We start from the raw sequence: 19765 nt of genomic DNA, 5'->3' as shown, positions 1-19765 counted from the left end.
AACCAGTATGATTGCATTCTTTTCAAAATTGGTTGCCTATTCTTTTCTTTTATCCATTCTTGGGTGAATAAGGCCTGGCTAGTTTAGCATGTATTCAAATGTAACATTCGGTAGTTCACCCGGTCTATCATGCACAGTAACAGTGAACTAAAGAAATACTTCAAATGTTTTCAATCATTAGTGAAAATTTTTGCAAATTTAAATATTTTACATCTAACTACAAAAAGAGAGTTGCAGTACTTTTAATCCACTGCTCTGTGGTTCTTTGTCCATTTTTGGAAAGCAGTACTATAGACAGGAAAATAACATCACAATATAAAGAACATGCATGTTGATGAAGTCATAATAATCACTAATTATAGTGTGAGCGCCTAAACTAATTTCCATAGTAGGTTGTATCTGGGGATATGGTGTCTCCGTTCTTACTGAGTGTAGAAGTAAATTGCTTTCTCTAGCTCTGGATGGTGCTAATCCCTATTTAGCTTCACTGCCCATGTGTGCTGATAACCGTTATCTCGTCTTTCTATGTGTTGACTTATCTTTTCTTTTTGAAGGGTGATTTTGAGTTGAAATCTGAGGAACGTGCTAATGTAATTCAGCAGCTGGAGCAAACCATTGAGGATCTGAGGACCAAAATTGCAGAACTGGAGAAACAGTTCCCAGCAACAGAGGCACAGATTCCTTTAAGAGACCAAGAGAGTCAGAGTGGACACTCGGTTTGTGAGGAACGTGGTAATGTGGATCTTCAAACAAATGAAGAGAATGTCCTACCCAAAACTGTTTTACAAGTAAAATCAGTACAGACTTCACCAGTAGAAGATTGTTTTACACACTCAGAGCCTTCAGCCAACACACTGCCACAGACTCCTCCCCACCTGGAAGCAGATAAAATTGAACGGCCATCTCAACAATTGCCAACTCTTGAACTAGATCCCACATATTGTTCTGAAGTATCTTTAATTCTGTCACCAAAATTAACCTCAATGCAGCTGGATGAAAGCCAGTCCACAGAAAGTACATCACAGCCACCTCGTCCAGGACCTGACACGGATCTATCCTCTTTGTTTGAAGAAGCGACTGTATCACCAGCTCCCCATCAGTCTCGAAGTACTGAGAGTGTGACTTGCAGTGAATGTTTCCCTTCCGTATCCTCTGAACCCACTTGTAGCATCCCACCCCCACTGCCTGGCACAGAACTATCTATTCCCCTGCCTGGAGCAGGAGGCTCTTCTTTCACATCACGCTTGCCTGGTGCAGGTGTCCCATCCCCACCACCTTTACCTAGTTCAGGACCTTTCTTGCCTTTGGCTGGCACAGCAATGCCATCCCTGGGCCCCTCATTGCCTGGAATAATTATGCCACCTCCTCTACCCCCACCTTTGCCTGATGGAGTGATGCCACTGCCTCCCGCTCCCCCATTTCTTCCATGTGCAGGAATCCTACCTCCAGCCCCTCCTCTGCCTGGGGCCGGAATACCTCCGGCCCCTCCTCTGCCTGGGGCCGGAATACCTCCGGCCCCTCCTCTGCCTGGGGCCGGAATACCTCCGGCCCCTCCTTTGCCTGGTATGGGAATCCCTCCCCCTCCTCCACTCCCTCCTTTGCCTGGTGCTAGTATCCCATGCCCACCTCCTTTGCTTGGTATGGGAATGCCACCCCCGCCCCCACCTTTGCCTGGTGTAGGTATACTGCCCCATCCCCCACCTCTTCCTGGTATGGGGATGCCACCCCCTCCCCCACCTTTGCCTGGTGTAGATGTAGGAATGCCGCCCCCTCCCCCGCCTTTGCCTGGTGTATGTCTACCACCTCCACCCCCACCTCTTCCTGGTGTAGGAATGCCACCCCCTCCCCCGCCTTTGCCTGGTGTAGGTGTACTACCCTCACCTCTTCCTGGTATAGGTGTACCGCCCCCTCCCCCACCTCTTCCTGGTATGGGGATGCCACCCCCTCCCCCACCTTTGCCTGGTGCAGGTGTCCCACCCCCTCCCCTGCCTTTACCGGGCATGGGAATGCCACCTCCTGCCCCGCCGCCACCTCCACCTGGGGCAGCTCTTCCACCACCAGCCCAGGGAGGCTTCCTGCCAACTTTTGGCCTTCCACAAGTTTGTGGGGTTCTTCCTCCTCCATTACCAGTTGGTTTATTTGTAATGGGGATGAATCAGGATAAAGGGAGCAGGAAACATGCAATAGAACCTTCTCGACCCATGAAGCCTCTTTATTGGACAAGAATTCAGCTTCATAGTAAAAGGTAAAATATGTATAACGTGGAGATGGAGAATTTGTTTTTGTTCCAAGTCTTTTTCAGTAACATGGGGTGAAATGAACTAAGTGCTTCAGTGTCTTGTAAATGGTTCTTTATAACATACACATTTTCAGTATAATTGCAATTTTAATTGTAACTGGCATTTAAATAAAATGCCAATTGCGTTTTAGCATTTTGTATGTTAAAATTAACCTTGAACTGCTTATTACCCATGAAAGCTATTTTACAAAGGTAATAGTTCAATACTGTCCTTATGAACTACAGAGAGCATATTAGTAAGAAGTGCTATTTTTTCCCATTTTTATCTAGAACAGGTAAGTGCAGGGGGGGGGGATGTATATTTTGCTGTTTGAGAATTTTTTTAAAGAACCATTTTTTGGATAACTTTGGGCCTGATCCTGTGGACCCTCAGCTCTCAATATGATGATACATGTCAGGCATTTTGTGACTCAAATGTAAGTCGCTTGTCCCTTTTCCCCTTTCCACCAGCACCAAGGTCCTATCTCAAGCAACTTGCAAACTCAGGTAGTTTTTGGTCCTCCAAATGAATCCATGATCTGCACAGACTCACTCCCCATGTCTCCTACCTTATGATGTAAAAGGTCCACTTGCCTGTAACCCTCGTTGCTTGATGCTGCTCTGGCTTACGTCAGATTTGTCATTAATGTATTTTTCTATTTTGTGGAATGCCCATTGTTTATGGAAATACTGATTTCATACTCGTAGGGAAATGTAATATTCTGTCTCCCTGCCTACCACTTCCTCCACCTTCATACTTTTTGCCACTTAATAGTGGGTTTATCTTTTCTCAGCCCAAGCTTATTTCCAGGTCTGGTAGTTTTTTTTAATATACTGAGCTAGTGATAACCCAAACTGTGTGGCACGTGTGAATATAAAGCAGTTTGAAGCATATTGGGGTGTAGAAAAAGGGAAAACTCCTTATATAATTAATAAGGACTTTAGATCCAAAATACATTCTATTAAACTCCTGCTACTCTTGACTTAATATTATTTTTCTTCATTCCACCATTTGTGACTATATTTAGTCTGACGTTGCTCTACATAGGTCTTTTGCTTAACTTTAGAGATTCTAATGCTTCGCTTGTGTGGGAAAAAATTGAAGAGCCTTCCATAGATTATCATGAGTTTGAAGAACTGTTTTCCAAAACAGCTGTTAAAGAGAGGAAGAAACCAATTTCAGACACCATCACAAAGACAAAGGCTAAACAAGTGAGTACTCTTCATTTCCCATGCTTTTGGGTTGGTATCTATCTACGCATACCTGGGCTGCAATAGGAAGCTGTGATGTATGTTTTTTCTTTTCAAAATGTTATTCTACATGCTGTTTAAACAAACACACACACACTCTATATTATATAAAAAAATAAAAGGGAAGTATGGGTAATAATTTTAGAAGCTAGCTACATTTACTAACTTCCTCTATAGTCAAATGAAGCTCTGTCTCTGTATGTATTGCTTTTAAAATCTTTGCCTGGTCTCTGGAAGCGGCTAGAACAAACTTAAAATAATAGCCAGAAACAAATATGATTAAACTGTACATTATAGCTGTGGTTGTTCCAGAGTACAGTTGACCGCTTTTGTTTACTTACACACTTGTGAATTACACATACAAATATAAAAGTTAATGGAACTAACATTTCGGACTTCAAAAAACTCAGTGATTTCAAGGTTTAAACTAAGTTATGTTCCTAAAAGCGTAGTTCTTCATTTCCATTAAAATAGTGAGTTTCTTAAGAAAAAAATTCGATTCTAGCAACACAGGTGAAATTTTAAGTATATGTATCTATCTATATATAGCATCTAACATTAATATGTGTATGTGTGCACAATATATAGTGCACAATTTGTTAAGTATTTAAAGTGAATATAATGGGTGAGGCTGGTAAGAATTTAGTGACTTATCTGAAAATCAATGCTTGAAAGTTTTTATCCATCTAGCTTCTTCTACCATAAAAATAAGCATGGTAACTGAGCTTATAGTGTGTGTGTGTGTGTCTGTCTGTCTGTCTGTCTGTTTATATAGTACATGCACATGAATGCATAATAAAAATGAAAAAGCAAAATGGAAAAAATATATTGATCAAAAAAACTTCTTGAAGTGGAAAGGATTGCAGTAAATTGGGAAAAACCAGGATCATTATAAATGTAAAGATTTCTAAGCAGGTTAAACCTTGATACGTAAGCTATTGCAGCTTTAAATCTACATGAGCATAAAGAGAGTTCTGAATAGTTAGTTGCTCAAAATAAATTACCTTCCAATTAGTCTTTTTTGTTGTTACTTGTATGATAATCAGACTGACACAGGAATGACACACACAAACATGCTCTTATTCAGAATTGGAATGAGCAGTCGAAACACTCATTCAAACTTGTCATTGTTTTGCAAGTATGGTGGTGGTTTCTCTATGGTTGTTATGGTTCTCATGTGTCCATATACATGGCAGTACAGTACAGGATTTTTCCAAACCCAGACTGCCTTTTATAACAGTCCTCTTCAATATCTCCGTGCCATAGATTTGGCAATGTTTAGTGATAATCTTTACACAGACATTTGACTAGGTATTGTTCCTTTAGTGCTACACAACATTTAAAAAGTTGGTCTGTCATTTGGCCAGCCATTCAAGCATGCAATATCTTCTAATTGTGTGTCAGCATCCAGGGATGAGGAGCAGCAGAACTGACCGTATAATTGGATTGTTACATTGAGTAGCCGGTGCAAAGTAGCCTTCTCAAGTGACACTGTGCAGCCAGCCTATTTAAGTCTGTGATTTGCACACAGTTCTAATGAAGGTAGCCTGAACAATTTATAGTATTAGGGCATATGTTGGTCTTATCCTGTCCTCAACATAGTTTTACTTTATACCCCTTGCCAATTACTATTTGAGGAAAAATTCATAATCTGTTAGTACTTCATTAGTGCAACTGACTTAAACACTGGTAAGGCACATGGCCAATTATTTCAGATTTTTTTCCCTGCCCAAACAAAAATCACAGAAGAACAGAACAATGAAAAAAAGTGCAGTGGCTGAAATGTTGTTGAAATAAAAATTTCTACAAAAGTACAGCAAAAATGGTCTTATCTGCCTCATTTATATGCAGTACCTAGTTTTATAGATAGTTTATAAAGGTTTGTCTTTCAAGGTTCTTTATAAACCATTCCACTTTCATTGCATGTGTATACTGACTGGATGATATGTAGGCATTTTTGGCATCTCCTGATTCATTGTAGGAACCAAACTAGTAATGTTCATAGTAGTGGCAAATATTTATGAAAAATTCCCTAACAATGCTATATATATATATATATATATATACAATGGAAGCTCTGTTTTTCTTTAAATCCTTTAAAGTAACTTTAGAATTCTTATGTTCTGGCATCTTCTTGAAAGTTTGATTGCAGTTTCCTACACAGTATGTTTCTGTGTAATAAAGTGGCGGTGCTGTCCATCTGCACAATTTACGTGATAAGAAATCTAATTTATATAAGTTTTTATAAGCTTTGAATGTTCTATGACTGTATCAGTGTTTTTTTTTTCCCTTTGCATTTGGTTTTTTTGACTTTTACAGCAGTTCTTTAACAAAAAAGGGAAGAAAAATGTGTCACTTTGTTCACTGTATGGGGTTTGCCTTTCTTTCCTGTGATCGAATGATTGTATTTGTTGCTCAAAGTGAACATGAGTTCACACGAGCTGAGCCTTACAATGATTTTTATCTCCAGCTAGTGAATGAAATAGCAACACTTCTCTAAGAATACGGGCTTGTCTACACAGAACTTTAGTGCATAGTAGCAAGCCAGGTAGTGGATCTACAGCACACCAGCTTGCCACACAGTAATATCTCCTGTGGGTGCTGCTGCAGTGCGCTATAAGTTCTGTAGTTCATGCTAGGGAACTTTTATGTGCACTGTAGCAGTGTCCACATGGGACATTGCTGTGTGGCAAGCCAATGCACTGTAGATTCAGACTTTGGCTTGCCATGCACTATTGTCCTATGTGGTCATGTCCACATGTGCGACATAAACAGAATAAATAAATGAAGTGGTGTGAAAAGGGAAATTAAATAATTTAATAGAAAGGTTGTGGGTTTTTTGTTTTTGTTTTTGTTTTAAATGAAAGAAACAAGTAATAGTTATGGGGTTAGTTTAGTCTGCTTATGTCCTCTTTGTTCCACAAAGCAGCACACATTAGTCAGTACAGCACAACTGGCTTCAAACTGCAAATGGAGAATTTTACTTGTTCAGGATAACTCTCTGCTAGCAGAAGGTTGACAGAGACAGGGTAGTCTGCTCCACCCATCTTCAGTACTCAGCACAAGAGGCAGGGAAGGAGGCAGACTGGGGCCAGGGAAGAATATGGTGGAGCAAGAGTCAAGTATGCCAATCCTCCCTTTACCGGGGTCCGATGTTGGAAGATCAGGGCACTGTGGCTAGCACCTCTCTTCAGTGTATCTGAGTGCAGCTTGTTCACAGAGGAGAATCCATCCCAGGATTTATATTTTCCTACCATGAAACATTGTTCTTTTATATCCTGCATATTATATGTTGCTGCTATTATTTTATCATTTATTTGAATTTCAAAAATGTAACTATAGACATCCATTCTGTACCCTGGGTGCCTAATCTCCTAAGATACAACCCCCTAAATAATACAAAAAGTTTCTGTCACTATAAAACCAGCTCAATCTTCAGAGTATCTGCAGAAAAGGAGGAGAGATGCTAATCTGTGATGAGTTCCCGTCCCTCAATCCTTTACTTTGGACACTGATTCTTGTCTACATATGTCCAATTTCAGTTGCTGTTGTAAAGGAGAGAGAGCTATATATTGTGTGACTAATGCTCACAGACAATCTCATTACTTCGATTGCAAGATCTTTGAGGCAGGGACAATTTTTGTACTGTTTGTACAGCACCTAACACAATAGAGTCCTGGTCCAGGACTAGGGCGTGCAGGGGCTATGGTATAATTTTAGTGGGCTCTTAGCACTACATTTAATTTTATTTGTTTTGGTTCAGCTTGAAAAGTAACTATAATCTTTACACATGTTTCTCTGGCATTCCAGACTCTATGGAATTGCCTCTATGGATCCCTACACTTGGAGTCTGTCTCCTTCTCCCCACCCCATACCTCAGAGTTGTTGAGAGGAATTCATACTAGGAGAGGAGGCCCTGTACCACTTCTCATGTTCAGCCTGTTATGGAGACAGAGGGTATAAAGAGACACAAGGCTCCTCTTTCCTTGGTTGTTTTTAATTATGAGTAGTCTCTGAATAGATGTTGGTTTTGTATTAAAACTTCTATCTTTAAAATAATAAGGAATTCTTTGTCCTATGTTGTGTGGGAATTCAGATGACATAATCATAAAGATTCCTTCTGGTTTTAGAATCTGTGAAACTTCTTAGCTGTGCTTTTAAATTTTACTGGAAAGATCCTTCTGCCATAAATCCTTTTGTGTGCGTGTTTGCTTGTGTGCATGGGTGGTTTGTGGACAATTGCTACTCTGAGTGGTCTCTCTGGCAGTTGGTAGTACACAACCTGTTCAATAGAGGGGTGGTTAGTTAGATCACAGACTGACCTTGAATCCTACTGCAATGCCAAATAAGAACAATTCTGTGTTTGATCAGGCAGAAGTCAAGGGAATCTATCAAAAACCTTTCTTTTTCATCCAGGGTTAAGCCTTCTGATTTTGAATGCCTGTGTATAACTTTGTTCATCTTTTGCATAGGGACCTTGGCAAGATGATGCTAGGGAAGAGCATGTGTAATCATTATGGCTCCTGCTTGGGTTCACTAGTTCTGGCATTCAAATCTCCTAACTCTGGCTGCAAAATCTCTTCTTTATGCCAGACATATCGATCTTCTCCAAGAAGGATGGAAGGATTGGTTCATACAGACAAAGTTTCTCTTTATTTAGCCAGCAGGCACTCTGATACTATGACAATCCACATCATATGGTGGATTCTGGCATCCTAACAGAATCCTTGGGTTTGTGGCTTGAAGTTTTGTCAATTTCTGCTCAAGTCCATAGTGAAAGCTCACGTTTCCCAGTTTAGCAGGCAGGATCTGATTCCTCATTCTTGTTGAGTGCCCTCCATCTTAGAATGCCACTTGCCATGCTGGCTATTTTTTTTTTCACCTGCATTTGCTTATAAAGTGATTCTTTAAGGACTTCTTGTAACTGTACCCCTCTAATGCAGCTTGGTAGGCTTACAGATCCTTCAATCATGTGATGTTCATATGACATCTATATTTAAAAGTGGCCTTCTTGGTGATGGTGGCCTCTGTCAGGTGTGTGTGAGTCAACTTCAAGCTTTTATGGCTTACCCCCCTTCCAATGTCTTTTTAAAGGCAAGGTAGTTTTTATTATCTTTTCTGAATATCTTGCTGAAAGTCTAATTTTTATCTAAATCTCCAGTTCTCATCTCCAGACCCCATGACTCTGCTGGGTTTTACTCCACAAACTTATTGTGAGCATGTGGCTATTTCCTGGGTAGACTGGATAGCTTAGGTCTTTCTGAAAGTCCATCTAGTTTGTTGTATTTGGAGAAATTTTCTCCTTTGGATGTTCTGTACAGATGCTACTAAAATGGCCTGCTCTTTATACTCATAGTTGATAACTGAAAGTTTGATTTCAGATATTGGGGGGGGGGGCGCCATAAAGCCCATTGTACCAGGAATATGGTACTAGACTCACTGTTTGCTCCACATTCTCATTCACCCCTCCATCATAACTCCTGCTCTATCCACAGGCACTCCCTGCACATGCGCACATGTTCCCCAGACCAGCTGCCCCACTTCAGCTATCAGCAAGATGAGATGCCATTATTTGCTAATTAATCATCATATATTTGGAATTAATTTCCAGGAAAGAGGATCTGTGGAGGCCATTAAGTAAGAGTGAAAATTAAATACTTACAAGTAAATGGAGAACTAGAAATACATTGTCTTCACAGATTTTTACTTGCCTTCCCTGCCTCTTTGAAGTCTGTGGCTTATGAGCCTTTATTTTCTCAGTTCCCAGTGTCAGTGGGACGCAACTTAGGGTATATGCCTTTCCAAAAAAAATCTTTAATGAGCTTGATGTCAAGTTACATGTGCAATTACACATGATGCCGTCACATGCACAACATGCACACCACCACCCATCTTCAGGGGCCAATGCCTCCTGATGGTTCTGAGGTCTGCAAAACACTGACCTGAAGTGAAGATTTGCAGACGCAAGATATTTGGGGTATGAGACTTCATGGTTGTCATAAACATACAGCTAAGGGTAGCATAAAATGAGTCTTTACCCTGTAAAGGGTTAATTCCTCTTTACCTGTAAAGATTAAGAAGCTCAGATAACCTGGGTGGCACCTGACCAAAAGGACCAATAAGGGGAGAAGATACTTTCAAATCTGTGGGGGAAGGTTTTCGGTTTATGTCTCTCGGAGCCAGCCAGGAAACAGAACAGGGAACTTACATCTGCTTAAGCATATCTGAACTAAGCATCTAGTATTGCAGAAATAGTAAATAATAGGAAATAAACGTGTTAGGTTATCTTTTGTTTTAGCTTTTGAATTTTCCCTGTGCTAAGAGGGAGGTTTATCCCTGTTTTTGTAACTTTAAAGTTTTGCCTAGAGGGGAAATTCTCTGTGTTTTTGAGTCTTTTGTTATTCTGTAAAGTACTTACCATCCTGATTTTACAGAGGTGATTCTTTTACCTTTTCTTTAATTAAAATTCTTCTTTTAAGAACCGGATTGATTTTTCATTGTTCTTAAGATCCAAGGGTTTGAGTTGGTGTTCACCTGTACCAATTGGTGAGGATATTATTCTCAAGCTTCCCCAGGAAAGGGGATGTAGGAGTTTGGGGGGATATTTGGGGAAGGTAGGGCTCCAAGTGGCCCTTCCTGAATGTTTGTTTAAATCACTTGGTGGTGGCAGCGATACTAAGGCAAGAAAGGAATTTGTGTCTTGGGGAAGTTTTTAACCTAAGCTGGTAAAAATAAGCTTAGGGGTCTTTCATGTGGGTCCCCACATCTGTACCTCAGAGTTCAGAGGAAGGAACCCCGGCAATGGTCCTGAGCAATTCTGCAAGATGCTGCATGTCAATAGGAGTTCAGTGAGCTCAGCACCTTCAAGGTTCAGCCGCTAGAGCACTCCACTTAATCATAAGTAACTTAATTTTCACTATAGTCCTATAAACGTGTTCTACATTTCAAACAATGATTTTTTTTTCATTTGCTGCAGACTTAACAGAATGTATTTGTTGGGATCAAAATACAATATTTCAACATCAGAATTATATAAAAGTAAAACAATCACACTTTGGTTATGAATTGTAGAATCTACAATATATACTCTTTGACAGATATGCAAGGTTGCAATGTTTTTCTGTTTATAGTGAAGTGAGTCAGTGTTCACCTTCGAGGTTTTTAAATATGTCATATTCAATTGCTTCATGGTGTCAGGGTCTTAAATATGTGAAGAACCAAATGGATTCTTGCTGCTTTTGACACTGAAAAAATCAGGTGGTGGTATTGGAACCATGTACATATAGTAACTCGGCATGAAGAGAAGTGAGTACAAAATTATACCTGATGCCTGCCCTGTGAAATGTTACTTTGTTTACATTTTATGGGGTTTGGCAATGCAAACCTCTATAAACAATAAAAATGATGGCTATTAAGTTCTGTGGCAGACAAATAGTGGTTAAACAGAGACAGACAGTAGTTGTGGTTAAACATTAGTGGATGTGGCTTTCAATGACTGACAGAATTTGTTTTCCTTCCAATGTCAAGAATTTTCTTATATTGTTATCAATTATGCTTCAAGTAGTCCCTGAACATTTTGAAAGGATTCCCAAAGAACATGTTGTCTACGCACAGAAGTTAACAAGATTGAATTTAAGAATGTGGTTCAATTTAGAACCAACAATTTGTGTTGCCATTTTAACATGACACAAAAGTATCCCCTTAAGTGCTACCTCTGTTGTATTTATCAGATTAATGTGGTGCTGCTGCCCCTCCAGCTTCCCCCACCTGAAAATGCCATTATAGATAGGTTGATTTATTGAACTTCTGTCTCTGGAAATATCAAACTGATAGCTAAATCTGCTGCTTATTATGCAGAGGAGGCAACTGAAGCCTGCATTAGAAGTAGCACTTGCTGAAGATGTAAATGTAAAATGTTCATATTGATAAACAGACAAGGGGGGGTGAGGTAATATCTTTTATTGGACCAACTTCTGTTGGTGAAAGAGAAGCTTAAAAGCTGCACAGCTCTTCCACAAGAACACTGCAAACAACTTATCATTTAGGTTTCATAAAATATTAAACCAATAGAAATTTGAAATGGATAGGCTTTAAAAACCTATTCTATGCGCACATCCTCAGTAAATTTGAATGTGAGTTCATTTTTAATACTTTTTAAATTATACCATAGTAAACATTTGGATAATGAAGTTCATCTGTGCTCAGCAGAAGAAGCCATTATTGTGAGAAGGCATAGCCATAATTCCACAAGAGTGTTTTATAGGAAGCACCTTTAAACTGTTTCTGATTTACCTGGATTCTCTGATAAATATTGACATTTGTAAAGATCCTACAATTAGTGTTTCTGTAGTGTTTTTTTATGGTGATCTGTTATACAAAGTAGATGTGTTTTGTACCCTATTGATCTATGGAAAATACCTTTTCATTTTTCCTTCTGGATTTTGAAATACATGCTATTTGTGTGTTTATGCAGTACATTGAATAGCAGTGCTAAGTTAATGTTCTTATTTGCAGAAAAGTTTTATTTGTGGAAACTGATTTATTTTTCTATGAGGATGCTTATACGTGCTTAGTTGTGGGTTGATTATATTTGTTACATGTAAAACATTGGCTACATTTGAAACAGTTTTGGAAAAAAAGCTGTCCAAATAACTTTCATGCAGTGTTGTGGTAGCTGTGGTAGTCCCAGGCTATCTTGTATTGGACCAACATCTGTTGGTGAGAAAGACAAGCTTACACAGAGCTCTTCTTCAGGACTGGGAAACTAATGCTATAGCTACACTAGCACTTTTGTTGGTTAAACTTTTTTCAGTCAGAAGTGTGAGTCCATCCCCTTGAGTGACATAAATTACACTGGTATAAGCGCTAGTGTGCATAGCACTGTGTCAGTGCGACGCAACTTAGGGTATGTCTACACTACGAGAGTAGTTCGATTTTACTTGAATCGAATTAGTGGAACCGATATTACAAAGTCGAATGTGTGTATCCACACTAAGAACAGTAATTCGACTTTGTGAGTCCACACTAATGGGGCAAGCATCGACATTGGAAGCGGTGCACTGTGGGCAGCTATCCCACAGTTCCCGCAGTCCCCGCTGCCCATTGGAATTCTGGGTCGAGCCCCCAATGCCTGCTGGGGAAAAAATGTGTCGAGGGTGGTTTTGGGTAACTGTCGTCATTCAACCATCACTCCCGCCCTCCCTCTCTGAAAGCGCCGGCGGGCAATCAGTTCGCACACTTTTCTGGTGAGTGACAGCGCGGATGCCACAGCACTGTGAGCATGGAGCCCGCTGCGACCATCGCTGCAGTTATGGCCATTGTCAACACCTCACACCTTATCATCCACCTTTTTCAGAGGCAGATGCTGAGAAGTCGGGCGAGGAGGCTACGGAAGCGCAGTGAGGACATGAAGTCTGAGAGTGGCACAGACCTCTCACAAAGCACGGGACCCCGCGCCGTGGATGTCATGGTGGCAATGGGTCATGTTAATGCTGTGGAAGGGCGATTCTGGGCCTGGGAAACAAGCACGGACTGGTGGGACCGCATAGTGCTGCAGGTCTGGGATGAATCCCAGTGGCTGCGAAACTTTCGCATGCGTAAGGGAACTTTCCTGGAACTTTGTGAGTTGCTGTCCCCTGCCCTGAAGCGCAAGGACACCTGGATGCGAGCAGCTCTGACTGTCCAGAAGTGAGTGGCCATAGCTCTCTGGAAGCTTGCAACACCAGACCGCTACCAGTCAGTCGCGAACCACTTTGGCATGGGCAAATCTACCGTGGGGGTTGCTGTGATGCAAGTAGCCAACGCTATTGTTGAGCTACTGCTGTCAAAGGTAGTGACCCTGGGAAACGTGCAGGTCATCATAGATGGCTTCGCCGCCATGGGATTCCCAAACTGCGGTGGGGCTATAGATGGAACTCACATCCTTATCCTGGGACCGGAGCACCAGGCCAGCCAGTACATTAACAGAAAGGGCTACTTTTCAATGGTGCTGCAAGCACTGGTGGACCATAAGGGACGTTTTACCAACATCAACGTCGTATGGCCAGGCAAGGTTCATGACGCTCATGTTTTCAGGAACTCAGGTCTGTTTAGACGGCTGCAGGAAGGTATTTACTTCCCGGACCACAAAATAACTGTTGGGTATGTGGAGATGCCTATAGTGATCCTCTATATCACTATAGAGCGGTTAGAGAGAGACTGCAGTGGGGTTCTGTCCTTCTGCCTCTGGTCCTGCAGAACATCTACAAGATGCTGGAGCATGTCCGTTTGCTTCCTCATTAGTCCAAGCAGCGTTTGAGTAGTCTGCTGGTCTTCCTGCTGCCACCTGTTCTCCCGTTTGCTGTGTGATTGCTGGTATTGTGACATGTTCTTCCTCCACTGGGTCTGCTGTGCCGCCTCGGCTCGGGAGCAGCCCATAAGTTCGGAGAACATCTCGTCCCGTGTCCTTCTCTTTTGGCTCCTAATCTGTGCCAGCCTCTGGGTGGGGGACACTCGCAGCTTTGGGATGGGAAAAAGGGAGTGAATTCCTCACAAAGATACATTTTTGTGAACAATGAACCTAGTCTTTCTCTGTGAACAAGACCATGCACAGCACCTATCACATGCGCACTCAGTACAAGGTCGAATTTTCGGCCTTCCCATTCAGTGCCTGGGGTCTTGGAGTACAGATCACACAAGCGGGGTGGGACAGCGGAATTCGGGTAACAGGCGGGCATGGAAGCCGTAGACTTTTGGCTGCTGAAAGCTTAATTTATAGCAGTGCCCTCCTTTCACATTCAAAGCAATGCCCCTAGCGTTGGCCAGTTCCTGCTGCCGGCAATCCGGCCACCATGAACTCTGCCCCATCCCACCCCCCTCGCGGTTGTCTCCGGGAAAGATCCCTGTATGCTGCCCCGTCCCGCCTGAACCGCGTGGCTGTAAACGACCAGTTACAGTTATGTAAAGGAACAGGCAATCAGTCCCAATACTAACATTCCCCTAATTTAAAGCAGGTCACCATGAGTGATATCACACTGGTGAGGATTTCGGACACAGAGAAAGACCGCATGCTGCGTGAATGCCAGCGAAAACCAGGGCCATATGCGGCCATGCTGTGTGAGGCACTGATCCCAGAGTACTTGCTGCTAGCCTGGCACAGAAAAGTTTTCTACCATGGAGGACGCAATAAGGCCGCTCTCCCCAGGAACCTAATGCAAAGGCTTTCAAATTACCTCCAGGAGAGCTTCGTGGAGATGTCCCAGGAGGATTTCTGCTCTATCCCCGGACATATTGACAGAATTTTCCAGTAGCTGCACTGGCAAGGACTAAAAAGTAAAGCGCCTAGGGCAAAGTAATCCATGAAAAACCCATTGTTAATATTCCATTCCTGTTCTGATCAAAATAAATGTTTATATGTTTAAAGCACTTACCGACTGATCCTTCCCCTGATTCAGGGTCAGGGTTAATGCTTTGGGAGGGTTGGTAAGGGATCTCCGTGAGGGTGATGAAGAGATCCTGGCTGTCGGGGAAATCAGCGTTGTATGCGCTGTCGACTGCCTCGTCCTCCTCATCTTCCCCATCCGCGAACATCTCCGAGGAAGCGGCCATCAACAATACCCCATTGTCAGAGTCCACGGTCAATGGCGGGGTAGTGGTGGTGGCCGCACCTAGAATGGAATGCAGCACCTCATAGAAACGGCATGTCTGGGGCTGGGATCCGTAGCGTCCATTTGCTGCTTTGGTCTTCTGGTAGCCTTGTCTCAGGTCCTTGATTTTCAAGCGGCACTGCATTGCATCCCGGCTGTATCCTCTCTCCGTCATGGCTTTGGAGATCTTCTCGTAGATCTTCGCATTCCATTTTTTCTATCGCAGCTCCGAAAGCACAGACTCATCGCCCCACACAGTGATCAGATCCAAGACTTCCCAATCAGTCCATGCTGGGGCCCTCTTTCTATTCTGCGATTGCATGGTCATCTCTGCTGGAGAGCTCTGCATCATTGCCAGTGCTGCTGAGTTCGCCACGATGTCCAAACAGGAAATGAGATTCAAACTGGCCAGACAGGAAAAGGAATTCAAATTTTCCTGGGTGGCTGGTCAGAGCATCCGAGCTCGGACTGCTGTCCAGAGTGTCAACAGAGTGGTGCACTGTGGGATAGCTCCCGGAGCTATTACTGTCTAATTCCATCCACACCTACTATAATTCGACATGGCCATGTCGAATTTAGCACTACTCCCCTTGTCGGGGAGGAGTACAGAAATCAATTTAAAGAGACCTCTATGTTGAACTAAATAGCTTTGTTGTGTGGGTGGGTGCAGGGTTAATTTGATTTAACGCTGCTAAATTCGACATAACCTCCTAGTGTATACCAGGCCTTACTCTGCTGCAGAGTTGTAAGTGTAGACATGTCCTAACTCAGAGAGACATGGCTAAATACAAGATCTAACAGATTGTTTAGCATAAAGAGTTAACACATATTTCAAGGGATTATTCCTGGTGAAGTGGCCCATTAACACCTCTCTAGTCATAAGGGGAAAAGGAAGTGTGGGGGAGAAAGCAGCTGGTGGGGAGGGCGGTTAGTGGGTTAAGATTTTTGTAACAAGCCATAAATCCAGTATTTCTATTCAGTCCATGATTTTTAGTATCTAGCAAAGTTATTAATGTAAGCGCCCAGGCTCATTTTTTAAAAATGTTGTGCAGGTTTCCTTTGAGGATGAAGACTGATAGATCAGATATAGAGTGATTGTGAAAAGTGTTCACTCACAGGTGATAGGGTGTTTTTGTCTCGTATAATTTTTTTGTGAGCTCATTCAAGAGCGCAGTGATTGTCTGGTTTCACCCACATAGTTTTCATTGGATGAGTTTCACACATGTTGTGATAGGCATGTATAGGACCTATGGATCTTGAAAGGTGTGTTGTGAAGGGGTGCCGATCATTGTAGCAGTGTAGGTATGTCTGCAGGTTTTGCATCTGTTGGTCTGGCAGGGTCTGGTGCCGCTTTGAGTTGATGTTCTGTAGTCTGTGAGGAGCTTGCTTCTGATGATGAGCTTGGAGAGGTGGGACATAATTTGAAGGCCAGAAGAGGGAGTTCAGGAAAGATTTCAGGATGGGGTTCCCATTGAGTATGGGTTGTAGTTGTTCAATTATACCCATATGGGTTCTAGTGTGGAATGGTAGGTGACAAGTAGGGCTGTGTGGTTGGTTGGGATTTTATTTCTGAATTGAAGCAGGTTTTCTAACAGTATTTGGCTTGTCCGTTCTATGGACTTCCTCCTCAGAGCGTATATCATATTGCCTTGCTGTCGATAGCATATTTCTTAGTGTGTTTGGGGTGGTCACTGGATCTATAAAGGTAGTTGTGGTGATCTGTGGGTTTCTTGTATATAGTTATCAGTAGGGTTTCACTGCTGAAGCTCATTGTGGTGTCCTGGAAGTTGATGCTGGTGTGGGAGTGTTACAGAAAGCGTTTTAAGGAGTGGTGGTGGTGGTGGTTGAAATTGTGGTGGAAATCTATGAGGGAGTTGCCAGAGGATGAAAATATCATCAGTATATTTCAGTATAACATCTGGCTTGATGGTTTGGTCCAGAAATTCTTCTTGGTGGCCCATGAAGAGGTGGGAGTATTGGGGAGCCATCCTAGTACCCATAGCTGTTCCATTGATTTGGACAATGCTTATTGTTGAATGTAAAATTGTTATGGGCGAGGATGAAATAGATGATTTTGGTAATGTATTTGGGATGGGTATCTGAGGGTTGTCCATTGTCTTGTAAATATATGAAGCAGGGAGCTATGCCTTCATTGTGAGGGGTGGTCATATACAGGGAAGTGACATCCATGGTGGCAAGGATGGTGTTCTGAGGGAGGTTGTAAATGTTCTGGAGTTTGTAGAGGAAGCTGGCCCTTTGTGTGGTGAGTGCTTTGAGGATGGTTTCTGCGAGTCTAGATCAGTGATGACCAACCTGTTGATTGCAATTGACGGGTCAATCCTGGACACTCTCCCAGTAAATCGCAATCTCTGGCTGCAGCGGTGCAGTGGGGCTGCCTGCCGCGGCCCCACGCCGCTCCTGAAAGCGGCCAGCATGTCCCTGCGGGGTGGGGAGGGGTCTCCACATGCTGCTCCTGCCTGACAGCACCACCCTCGCAGCTCCCATTGGCTGGGAATGGGGAGCTGTGGCCAATGGGAGCTGTGGGGGCAGTGTCTGCAGAGAGGGGCAGTGTGCGGAGCCATGTGCCCCCCAGGGCTGCAGGGGCTCATTGGCCCCTTCCAGGTGCAGCATTGCCATATGGTGCATTACTTGCTGGCAGGATGGCCCGGCTCGTGATGGGGAGGAGGTGCCGATGTGCCTGAGTGGGGCCAGGGCAGGCAGGAAGCCTGCCTTAGCCCCACTGTGCCACTGACCGGGAGCTGCCTGAGGTGAGTAAGTGAGGATGGGGTAGAGTGAGTGACAGAGAGCAGGGGGAGGTGTGAGTGGGGCAGGGCTTTGGGGAAGGGGTGGGGCCTCGGGGAAGGGGCAGGGTAGATCCTGGGTTGCCCTTAAATTCAAAAAATGATCTTGGGCGAAAAAAGGTTGGAGAGCACTGGTCTAGATATTCCTTCAGTAAGAGTGCTGTGACCAGTATGGTGGGTCTGTTTGGGTTATCTTGTTTGGGTATCTTGGGAAGCATGAAGAAGGTGGGTTTTTGGGGGATGAGTTTGTAGAATTTCGTTTGGAGTTTTTTGGGGAAGGATTTGATGATAGCCTTAAATTCCTGAGTAAATTGTGGTATGCAGTGTTCTTTGAGTTCTCTATAGTAGGAGGTGTCGGAGAGTTGTCTGTTGTCCCCATTAATATAGTAGGATGAGGATTCTCAGCTGTTGTAAATCAGTGTAGCTTCATTGAATTTGTCTTCAAAGAAAGCCCCCCCATGGTTGGCCAAGCTAGTGTCATTTATTAAAATTTCCTGGCTCTTTACATTATAAAACCCTGTTTTCATTTGCTTTTAGCTTTGCCAGTGGTTCAGGCAGACATTCCCCATGCTAGGTGTCAGCCTCAGGCTGAATAATTTTGGATTAATATTGCCATGTTTAAAAAAAAAAAAAAAAAAAAAAAAACTTTTTCCTTGAGAAACTTTAGTGCCTCTGTGCTTTGGAGCAGAGACTTTGAAATTTGGCAGAGTGTCACCTTGCTGTCAAGGATGTCCCATTTGTAGCCTGTCCCTGTGAAATTTTCCATACATTTGGCCAAGTTATGAGCCACTACAAATCTGTTTTCACATGCTCCGTACAACTTTGTATTTGTAGTTAAATGTTCCAAAGATTGCATCTGTAGTAACCATGTTCCATCCCAGGTATATAGATGCTGAACAAGACTTTCCATGAAATTGCTTTTCCTGGCACCACTTTATCTAAATGATTAAATATTAATTGAACCTGACTTTCTCATGTCCCAGGTGAGGGCCATAACCACTGGGGGCTGTAGGGAGGGAGTCTCTCTCTCTCTCTCTCTCTCTCAGTAATGTGGCATCAGGCATGAGCACTGAGAGCAGGGAGACTTTCTCTCTTGTCTTCTGACCCCTTCAGCTGGTACCCAAGGAGCATGGCGGCGGAGGAGGAAACAGCCTGACTGAAAAGCAGAGGGGTGAGAAGCCAGATCCCTGGGATAGCAAGGAGGGCACTGGGACCAGTGGGCATGGGGGTGGAGGAGAGTGGGACTGGGATGTGGAACCAGGGAATGGGATATGGAATCAAAAAGGGGCAGAAGGGGTCAAGCTTAGGGGGGATAGGGGGAAAAGAGTCTGTGCCCACTAGAACACACTCCCCTCAGAACCTGGACCAAAATTTAAGCTTGGCAAGGAAATAGTTATTCCATTCAACAAATATTTCTAAAAGTTTGGGGGGGGGAAATTCTTGTTCCGTGTTGGATAAAAATGAGACCTTTTGAAGCTTTTTGATGCTGCTTGGAATCTCTACCACTCTAAGTGCTGAAGTCCCACTCCTGATACACTCCTTCCTACCCCACCCCACCCCATATGCTACTGCTTGCCAAGGAGTCCTCAAAGCACAGTCTTTTGTGGTCTTCTCATTGCATTCTTCCGGGAGAATCCTCCCTCCCTAGGCACATGGGCTGTTAAAGAGGATTTAACTGCTGCTCTGGCCCTTTTCTGCAATTTAAAGGGTCGGGGGGGGGCATAGGCATGCACAGCACATTCCATTAGGGTGTGCACCCAGGGAATATTTTTTTTAAGGTGAACATCATAAAGGTCGGGGTGGGGGGGGTG

At 43.2% G+C, this 19765-nt stretch overlaps 1 protein-coding gene across 1 annotated transcript in view; it reads left to right on the top strand.

Moving 5' to 3' along the window:
- Positions 1–19765, top strand: part of FMN2 (formin 2) — a 231279-nt gene that overhangs the window by 79215 nt on the left and 132299 nt on the right. Inside the window, exons 5-6 of the mRNA XM_054021267.1 lie at positions 555–2245; positions 3346–3490. Of these exons, the coding sequence (XP_053877242.1) occupies positions 555–2245; positions 3346–3490 (1836 nt within the window). The remainder of the gene's footprint in view (positions 1–554; positions 2246–3345; positions 3491–19765) is intronic.

The sequence above is a fragment of the Malaclemys terrapin genome, chromosome 3 (genome assembly GCF_027887155.1).
Source record: "Malaclemys terrapin pileata isolate rMalTer1 chromosome 3, rMalTer1.hap1, whole genome shotgun sequence".
Taxonomy (NCBI): domain Eukaryota; kingdom Metazoa; phylum Chordata; order Testudines; family Emydidae; genus Malaclemys; species Malaclemys terrapin.
Note: the sequence above shows the minus strand (reverse complement) of the source record. Positions and strands in the feature narration are given on the sequence as shown.